We start from the raw sequence: 10,529 nt of genomic DNA, 5'->3' as shown, positions 1-10,529 counted from the left end.
GTTCACCATAGACCTGCCTCACACTCTGAACTGTGTGATTAAAAACTGCTTCTTTTTCAGAGGAGCAATATATTGAAATACTGCATTACAATTTATTCTCTTTCTACTGTGCTAGTAACACTAGCAGTAACATCAAATTGATGTTACACTTAATGGCATATGCTTTGGAATGGCATATATCTGAGAGGCACGGCAAACCGTGAATCACCTGGCTAACATCACTTGTCCTGAGCATGGCTCCATCTGCCTGAATAAATAAATCGTGTCAGTGTAGGACTGATCCATTATGTCAAAAGCAAGGTAGGAAGTGATGGGTCTTGTAGAGAGCAGTTCCTCAAACAGTATTTCTCCTCTGTGAAGAGGAAGGTTGATTTGACACAGATTGTTTTTCTTTGCCATTCTCCTTGTTCTCAGACCTACCAGAAGTAAAGGTGGCTTGGAAACCAGAAGCTGTACCAGCACGATCTGTGACGAACTCTATGAGCATAAGACTACTAGAAGAAACTACGTCAATGGGTATCTTTGATCCACAAGTCTTGTCCATAAGAACTGCAGAAGACTTGCTGGATCCATCATAAACTTTAACATAATCACCCTGACAGCCTCTGGTTGTCTGCAGCTCAAAGGCTTGAAAGTGCAGGGTAATCTGGAAGGGAAGAGAAAACTAGTGTTTAATATACACGTATGTGACTTGTTTCATGGAGTGTCCTTTAAAACAGACAGAATCTAAGTTGTAGCCAAGCCCTAACTGAAACTGCTTCCCCAGCCTTGCCTCTCACCCCTTGAAGCTGCAGGGTTCAGATCTAATGCGCCTGTGCTTGCACGGTCCCATGTTCAGAATGCTTTGTCTCAATTTTGCAAACCTGAAGCCCAATGTATGGAGGTTTTTCAAAATCACAACTCTGCAGTTGTCTTTGCCCATACCTGGCTTAAGGACATGAAGAAGAAGTAGATACTAGTCTGAAATCTCTCTAATGGAAAAGATTCTATCTGACAGCTGTTATGCAGACAAAGCACAAAATGCTTAACGCAGAAAGAACTAAGTCCAGCCATATTCCAAGACCACTATTAACCTGTGATTACCTTTCTAGATGGGGTTCGGATGAGCCAGACACAGTTGGTGTTATCTGAATAATTTCTTGGGTGGTTGGCAGATCTCAGTGAGCCGGATGCTGTATCGAGAATGGTGCTGCAGCGACCTGAGAAAGAAACAATATTTGCTTCAGCACCAGGCTTGCAGAAGCTTCCACTCATTTACAATGACAATCTCTTCAGAATTGACTGGTCTCAATTTTCTGATCTCCCAGCATTAATTTCAGAGTACTGGTACGTCTCTATTAAAATGCAGAATCATGTTGTCCTAATTTTCACATAATGCACATGTTTCCACATCAAAATGGGAAGTAAAGTAGTGCTTGGAAAAAGCATTATCTTTTATTGATTAACTCCATAGTTTAGCAAGGGATCTCTTTCTGCACCTCTTGTAAAGAGTGTGAGAGGTTTCAGTTCACTGCAATGGGTGACATTGTTTTCTACTGAGATGGGGAAATCAAGTGACGTTAGAAAAGTAAAGCACAAATACGATGTCTCTGCAATGCTTAAATTCTAAGCTTAGGAGGAGGACTTGGGCTTTCCTCTGTGCAAGGGGTAATACTTTATTCATCATGTTTTTTCCCTTTGATGGAATAAATTTCTCTGACTGCATGGGAAAATTGCTTCTAGCAGAGATTAATTTAAAGACATACAAACATACAAATTTAGACATTGTAAAACTGGACAAGGCATCATGAAACTGTTCCACTTCAGAGGAGCCTGCAACCATTTTTGGTTTGGCTCATGTCTTAAATGCAAACTGCAATGAGGAACAGAGATGTCTGGCTGTTTGTGGGTTTTACAGTTGCCTTCTGAGCTGTAAGAAACCAAACTACTCCAGTGAAGCATACAACAAGGTATGCAGTTAGGCCAGTTGCACAGCAGCCACTTATGCCAATTGTGGATATGTTTGATTTAATCTGGAAGCAGAAAGCATTTTCTAACTGACCACAATATGCCTCCAGCTTCACCTTTGCATTCTCTCGCAGAGTAACCCTAGTGGGTGCCATGAATTTAGGAGAATAGTCTCACAGTCCTTGATGAGAAACTGATGCCTCTGCAGTGTGCCCAAACATCTCTGTGAAGGATGAAGAAGGTGAAGGGATGGCTTTGAGATACTTACTGCAATTGTAAAGTTTGTTGATTTTGGCCACGTCCAAGTTGCTCAGTCCCTGCCTCTGTCCAATATGTACTGTTTCATCAGGAATTGGTACAATAGTTGCTTTCCCAGTGGTATTAGTGAACGTGTATCTGCAAACAAATGTGAAAAAATCTTGAAGTGCAATTGCTTCTTTCAGGATTTAATGGCATGCTTTGGAAGGAGAACAAGAATTTTACAGAAGTTGTTGTTGTGACTAGCAGTGCTGTTCGAGTAGGCTTAATTAAGAAGCCCAGCAGTAAGTAGAGTCAATCTCAAGGTGCCCTCCTTTGCTCCCAAGTTCAGCTGTGAATGGCTCCTTAATGGAAAGCTAAAGGATAACCAAATTATCTTAAGGAGTGGCTTGTCTGAACTGACTCACAGTGTTTTTCTTAGAAGGGGAAATGGGGAAACTGGTAGTTAGGAGAGAGTTATTATGGAACTAAATCTAATGTAAGATTTGAGTTCCAACAAAAGCAATGCCGTGCTGCTACTTACGGGCCATAGTGCATTACTGAGGAATAGTCATATGGAAGACCCAGGTTCCTGGAGTGTTCAAATTTCCTGAAGTCTCCTCTGTCAGCTGTAATATATGATATTGTACTTAGAGTATGCTTCCTGTTTATTCCCTCCAGGGAAGAAGGAAGAGCTGAAAAAAATAGGATTTATCTACACCACTTTCTACATTGAGGAATTCAAAGGTACTTACCTGGACTGATGTATTCCCACATGATCTTTACATATTTATCCCTGTCACTTCGAGAATGTTCATGCAAAAAACCCAGAGCATGGTCCAGTTCGTGTTGAATTATTCCTTTCCACATGCAGCCTCCCTTCATCACAGAGACAGTCTGTCCACCTCCTACTTTCCCATAGTTGGCCCAGCAGCTGAGAGAGGCATTGGACACCAACAGAAGACATTCAGTCAGGCAAAGATACAGTACAGAGAACCTTGTTTCACACACGTCTTGTGGGAGTGGAAGGATTCCTTCCTGTCCACTGTGATAGTCACAGTCTACAGAAGGGCAAAACTGACCATGACGCAGAAAACAACAATCAGTATGATCATCGCTAAAACTTCCTGGAAGGCCTTCATTAGCACGGAGGCTCTGTCATTCTGACTTTCTGTGCACAGTGACTAACTCCCTAGAAATAACAATATTTTTTTCCAAGATACTGAACACTGTATCAGAGCTGGAGCTAAGATGAATAGCACTTTCAAGCTAATTGGTGTTGAACAATTCTCTCACAGGCTCTAATTCTGACCTTTACAGCCAGCTGTGTTATTCAGAGAACTGTTTGTTTCATAAGCTGGAATTGGTTTTGCCTGTGCAAATAAGACCTACAGTAATCTGTTATATGTTGTGCTCAAGTGTGCATTACACCACACAGAATATATGGGCTTAGATATTCTTTCCACCTTAATGGTGCTTTCCCATGATCTGCATCACTTCAGTGAGTCCCTGATGTAACAGCTGAGTCCTTGCACTAGCAAGGTATCCAAGGAGGATACCTTGGTACTGTGACAAAACATAAAGTTTCTTCTCTAAGTCCACTTCTCTTTCCTCTCTAAGGTCACACAGAGTGAGTGTAGTGAAGAATTGAAAAACAGTGTAGAAATAACTTGTAAATTTATCATTCAACTCACCCATCGGCAGACTTAATGTTGAGGTAGTCACGTTCTGTTGTGCGCTTCACAAAATTAATACAAGTCAGTGATTCAAATTCTGCCATGGCATCATGAATTGCCTTTACATGATTCTCCTCTAGGGAAGAAAGGGTTAATTTTGAGCGTCACACAAGGACAGTGGCAGATGCCATTAAAATCTCACATGTGCTCAGAAACAGGGCAAATGAGGGACAGAAACATTAGCCTAGGCTCTTCCTTGCTTCTTTCTCAGTAATGTATTTCATTTAAGATATTAATAGCCTCTTTATCCAGGTATTTGTCAGAATGGACTCAGGTGGGAGCCTTTTTTTCTCAACTATTTGTTTTAAATTGTAGTGCTGATTGTTGATGTATCTTCTGACTGGACACTTGGAGACAGCTATGGGAAGCTATTTTGCTAATGTAAAGTAGATTGTTGAAACCACACTGCAATTGGCATGAACCTTATAAAGGCAGGTCTTCTGGCAGGTACCATTCGAGAGAAGGATCATTCTTCTCCCCAAGAGACCTGACCCAAAACATTATGGATGCAAACTTCAAGGAAATTCAATCTCTTTTCTTTTTCCTGCTCAAGTCTTTGTAATTTACAATTCCTCTGTGCTTGCACAGCACAAGTAAATCCTTAGAATTGATTTAATCAGCTGTTTGTGTGGCCACTAGAAGTAGGTTTCTACCTGGAGCTTCTTGGATAAAATCCATTAAAAAAAAAAAATCTTGAAATTTACACTCACCATAAGCAGGATCTAAGACATAGGGAACACGAACAATCCCATCGCTGGACTGGGGCCAATTGCAATTACGACAGTTGATGGCACTGCGAGTCCTTCGTGGAACTATGTCACCTTCTTGCAAGTACTGAGAGCTGTCTGTGATGAGAGAGAAAGGTGCAACTGTCTAAGCCATAGATTGCTGGATGCTTGCTAAGCACACTTGGAAAAGTGTCGCTTTCTACTCATCCTCCTTTTCTGTTTTTCCCTGAGCATCTCCTCCTGGCTAGCATAAGAAATGGACTATTGGGCTAGATGGACATCATCTGCTTCCCTACTTTTGCTGCTGTGTACTTAGCTAAGAGGACAAAGCTCCAACTCCATTGGATGGGGTTGAGGCAAGATAGGGAATGAGTGAAAAGAGTTGCAATAGTGAGAGGGGTGCTGTACTTCAATATTGTTTTCTCATCTGTGCTGTGACACTGAATGAATGGCATCAAATACCTGCCCATGAAGGGGGCTGGGCAAAGGAGGAGGTGACAATAAGGAAAAACAAGAGGGCAAGCAAACCAGAAAGAGAAGTGAATGTTGTCTAGAGAAAACTGTAAGAATGTTTGGTGTCCATTGCTACAGACAGTAGTAAAGCTTCTTGAATGACTGGTGAAGAGGAAAATGTGAGAAAGACAAGCTGATAGAATGGGGAATATTTGGAACAGGAAGCCTGGAGCAGGGAGCATGGAACTGACCATAGCTTATCTAGGAGTCTGTACTACAAAATCATATGATGACTGAATGCAAGTGCTGCTTGCATTCAAGAAAAAGGCAATTAAATAATACGGCATGCAAATATCCAAGTTCTCTTTCTATGTCCAAAGAATGACAAATACGCTGAGAGCTGAAGAAGCTGCCTAGATAGTTCTGTTGCCTCCACACCTGATATCATCTTCAGTATTGATACTACAGATTTGAGATGCAATGGGGCTTCAGCAGACCACACAGTGCTCCCAGTGGCCTGTCTCTGGGTGTCTCTTACACGATGGTGTATAAGATGGGAAAAATATTTGCACAAATTGTGGTAAGACATTGTACTTCCCTCATCAGCCCCAAAAAGCAACAAAGAGACCCATTATAAGCAGGGCGTTGGTGGCATTACCTTTGTTAACTTCCAGAATTCTGTTAAAAATAATTTCATCCTCGGAGTCAGTCTCTGTAGGCAATGGAGATGCTGTGCAGAAATACAAGAGTTTCACTTTCTCATCCCCAGGGAAAATACGAACCCTGATTTTTAATCTGATGAGTTTCCAGGATCTCACTTAGATCAAGTCCCAATTACAGTGATGCATGTAAAACTTACAGAGCCTATTTAGCGACTGGGGTGGTGTTCAGTCATGTAGATTTTTGCTCAGTGACATGATCTTGTGAACCTCCCTGCTGTGGTTATTTTGGCATTAATCCAGAGCCATTCTTTTTCAATCTTTCCCTTTCTCCCTCTCCCCCTCCCCCTCCCCCCACCCCCACCCCCACCCCGTTGCCCTCCCCTCCCCCTTTTTTGTTTCCCTAGCCATCGCATTTTAAGGCCTGGAGCTTTGGCTCTTGTAAGCCTGTGTTGTCCCGCTCAAGTGGTCAGCTGGCTTCATGGCTCCCTCTGTGCACTCAGACAGCACAGTTTTCCTTCTGCATGCACACTCAGACCCCCAACACAAGAGAAAAACCAGAAACAAAAGCAGACGGAGAGCAGTCCTGCTGCTTGCTGCTGGACATCCTGCCCTGAAATTGGAACTGCGTTCCTACTACATGGGTCAGACTGATGTCCTCAGCTAACCCCAGGTTCAAGTACTCATAGGCCTTGCAAGTAGAATTAGCCAACTCTTGAACATTATGCAGTGAGTCTTGACATTGATAAAAAGCAGAAGTTCATGGCCTCTGCACTTTCTGTAACCTTTGGAAATGATTAAAGTCAGAGGACATTATCTAAGAAGAGGTATTTTTAGCAAAAGTAACAGCTGAGTTTTTTAGCAAGACCAAACAATCCGCCAAAACCAAGATACTCTGCTTCGAATGAGATATTATGGTGAGTGCATTCATTTAAAATGTCTTCCTCAAGATTAATGTGGGTTAAACGTATTATCTTCTGGAGTAACTGAGTAGCTAACAATCAGTATATCCTACCAAATACGTACATTTAGGTGGAATAATACATACCGTATATATCGTCTTGTGTAGTAACCTGCAAGAATGATGCATTAGTATTATCTCACACTTTATATTAAACATAAATATTAAATAATATAACATGCAAAGGATCAAAAGTGTCCAGGCCAGCACTGAAAGTATCTTTCACCACTGCAGCCTTGAGCTTTTATGTATTGCGCCATGTGTAAAGAAGTACCATTCTGTGGCAGATATTCTTCTTTGATATCTTGGCAAATGTGCAGATCATAAAGCGAATCAGCATAGGAGACTCGGGAAGTGCAATCTGAAGTGTGGAGTAAGTTTCAGACCTTCCAGCTTTATTTATCGCCCTGCTAGTAGGGGTGCAGGGTTGATGAAATTGCCAGTGAAGTCCTCCCAGTATCACCTCACAACACAGTGGTGAAAGGCCACGGTGCGTACTGCTTCTAGGGAGCTGGGGATGGTAGTCAGCTGCGGGGGCCCTGTCTAGAGCAAAACAGATTGCCACACTTCCCTTGCCTTGTACAAATAAAAAGCAAGTTTGAGTTTTCTTGAAGACCCCAGAGAAGGCATAAGCTTCCTGGGACGTTGGATGTATCTGGGCATTGTAGGGCAATAAATGGAATAGGAATGGAAACTGCTGACTCTGTTACACTGCTGATCTGAGAACACTTTCCTGCACAGGTGGAGATATGGGTGCAGCACATGAGTCTTGATCTCACTTTCCACAATGCTGAACCCCAAAGTGATTAAAAGGTCCTTACCTCAGTAGGTTCTGTTGCTGCAAAAAGCAAGGAAGAAAAAGACAAGAAAAATGGAAAAATTAGATTCTGAATGCAACTTCACAGTGTTCAATAGCACAGACCTCCTCAGCCATGGGAATGCCGCTGGCAGGTCCCTTTGCTTGGAGGGGAACGGGGTGCACTAACTGATGCATTGTCACAGAAATCAAATTGATGTTCAAACAGCTAATAGATCGTGCTGAGGGACAGAATCCTGGTCATTTACCAGTTAAGAATCAGCAAAGCATTTTATGAGCTTCAGTGTGGAAAATGACAAAGGAAACTAGAGACAAAAATATGCTTTGTCCCTAGATTTCACTGCAACAGGTGCAGGCTAACCAGCTCAACAATCCTCTCTGGTTTCAGTGTCAAAGAGTAAAGTTATAAAATAGGATGAAGGCTATAATTTAGCATGGGGCAAATAGTCTTAGCTTCAGTGTGTACCTGAGAGCAGCTTGGAACCATTCTGAGTCCTAAGCAGTCTTTCTAGTGTGACATCTCTTAATTTCTACCAAATGTCAGTTTGTAGATACAAACATGGGAGTGAAAATCTCATCTGATATATAAATTTCTGAGCAGAAACTTCATTGTTACAATATCATAAAAGTTTAGAAATTGAAAGTACCTCCAGAGGTCAGCCAGTTTGTTTGCTTTCCCTAAGGCAGAAACAGTTTTGTCCTGTCATTCCTGACCAAAGTTTGCTTGACCTGTTCTTAAGTATGACGGATATGCCACAAGCCTTTCTGGCAGTCTTTTTCAGTTTGCCAGTAATTGCACTCTTCCTTGTCAAAATATAAAGCCATTTTTTTTTTCCTATCCAGCAACGACACAGAAAACATTTATGCATGTGTCAAGCTCTGTCACACCTTGCAGCACTGCTCCCTTTTCACAGTGGTTATTGTAGTGAGGGGACTTTCTCCTATTCAGAATGTGTCTAGAACCTTCAATAGAATTCCTTGTACTGAGCCAAAAAGGCTTCAGTCTGTCTTTCCAGACTGTTACTTCGGTTACATGGCAACAGAAGTCCACTGTAATGGTGGTGGTTTGTTATAGCAAAGTTCAGTCCCCACCAGCTGCATCAGAGAGACCCATGGCAACTAAAAAAATTCAGCAGGGAAGCACATTTTTGAGATGGGTTGACCGAATTCAGAATTCACACACCCAAGAGGCGCTAGATTAATTGACTAGATTCCTAGGCACATAAAGCCTGCAACCCCTTTTTAAAACCCAAAGGAGACAACACAGAAGGCATCTGCAATGTCCTTGATCAAACATTTGATGTGATACAGCTTTCAAAATTATACTGCTCACATTTTCTCCACACTGTAAATACTGAAAGGTGTCTCAAAAGGCACAAAAACCAGTAATAATGGTAAATTAAAACTCATTGTACACATTTGTCCCAGTAACGCTGCAACTTTGAGTTCCAGCAACTGACTACTTTGAACTTAAGTGAGGGTGTCTGTTGGCCAGCTCCAAATATACTGAGCAGTTATTTTACAACATCTCATTGCTTCCATGCCATAAATGACAGCTTTAAAGAAGAATTGGTCAGTTTTCATTAGCCCCTTACTTGCTGTATGTCAAGCAAATTTTTCCAAGGCCTCTTCATCTCACAATACATCACCCTTGACCTGGCAGTTTCTTGCTGTAGTTAAAGTCTACCTAGAGATTTATTTCCATTGACCTTCTCTGGAGATCTGCAATTACCTCCTCCTGTTTTGTGAGTCGACAAAAGCTGTTTGGTTAAGCCTGAACTATTTGTCTTATATCCCAGCACAAAGCTAAGCTTTCTTTGATGCTTGACATCCCTCTCCTTTACTGATGCACCAAGTTAGGCAAGAAGGAAAACGAATAGCAGTCTCTTTTTTTGTAACACTCAACTTTACGGAAAGGTATCAAAACGTCATATTAAAATTTTATTTTCAAGCCTGTGAAAGCACATCTAAGTTAACCTAACAAACCATACCCCAAAAGTCCGTGTAAAGCACATCTCTGTGAAAACACATCTGCACTCAGCCCAATAACAGATTAGGAAACGTGGCCTTATCCAAGAAGTCCGAGAATCAGTGCTTTCACATGCTCTAAAGCCAAGTCAGTCACACACCAACAGTGTGTGATGCACAGTCAAGAATTAACAGTTGTCTTTAAAATACAGTATAAATCCCACTTACTTGCTGTGCTGTTTCCATAGTCCTCCTGCAAAACCAACAGTTAAAAGGCATTATTCTTCCATACCTCATAAATGCAGCAACAACAGCATCAAAATCAGACCAAAGGGAGGAACTAAATTATTAGCTTGGTCTTATATACTATATTACTAATATTTTTCTTGCTGGAAATTAATCAAAGTGTGTCTCCACAGCTTCACCCCAGGTAGAACAGGTCAATTAGAACACAGAGCACGGCTGCACGGAACTGCTCTCACCTGAATAGGGAAGGTCAGGGCTGTGTGAAGCAGAAACGCGGCGAAGACGGCGAATGTCTGGAACATCTTCAGCTCCATTATCCAGTCCTGAGAGACCACCGGTATGTGTCCTTGCCTCTGCCCGTGCAGGAGCGCTGCTGCTAGATATACCCGCAGAGCCTGCCCTGCCAGGGCTGAAAATCCTGCCCCAGCCAATGGCCAACGGAGGAGGAAGCAAAGATCTTTCGCGGCCCCCACGGCCAGTATAGCCTCTGGGCATCTCCCGGTGCTCTGCTGTTGCTGTCGCTGCGATCTATAGCATCCTGCCCCCCCTCCCCCCATCTTCATACTGTCCTTCATGCCGCTCTTTAGAGCTGGATCAGCCTCATGCTTGTGCTGCCATGCAGTCCCTCTGTTTCTTGGAGGATCTTTTCTTAAGTGTTCCATTTGACTGATGCCACCTGGGAAGCCCTTGTTCCTGGACAACTTTCCAGAGTACCTTATTGTTGGGATTTCAGGTGGTAGGTGACTTTTTTTCTTTATGTCACAGAAAGCCCAGAAG

The 10,529-nt window shown here is 42.3% G+C and overlaps 1 protein-coding gene across 1 annotated transcript; it reads right to left on the bottom strand.

Annotated features, from left to right (window-relative positions):
* Positions 1 to 334: 334 nt before the first annotated feature.
* Positions 335 to 10,066, bottom strand: LOC104330175 (astacin-like metalloendopeptidase). The gene is made up of 12 exons (XM_009935351.2): positions 9,989 to 10,066; positions 9,735 to 9,759; positions 7,543 to 7,559; positions 6,809 to 6,833; positions 5,760 to 5,831; positions 4,631 to 4,765; positions 3,879 to 3,996; positions 2,940 to 3,118; positions 2,729 to 2,813; positions 2,216 to 2,343; positions 1,084 to 1,199; positions 335 to 646 (listed from the first exon to the last, which is right to left on the bottom strand). The coding sequence occupies exons 1-12, from the start codon at positions 10,064 to 10,066 to the stop codon at positions 335 to 337; spliced, it is 1,290 nt and encodes a 429-aa protein (XP_009933653.2).
* Positions 10,067 to 10,529: the final 463 nt, after the last annotated feature.

The sequence above is a fragment of the Opisthocomus hoazin genome, chromosome 7 (genome assembly GCF_030867145.1).
Source record: "Opisthocomus hoazin isolate bOpiHoa1 chromosome 7, bOpiHoa1.hap1, whole genome shotgun sequence".
Classification (NCBI taxonomy): Eukaryota; Metazoa; Chordata; class Aves; order Opisthocomiformes; family Opisthocomidae; genus Opisthocomus; species Opisthocomus hoazin.
The sequence above is the reverse complement of the archived record's forward strand: the minus strand, read 5'-3'. Positions and strand labels throughout refer to the sequence as shown.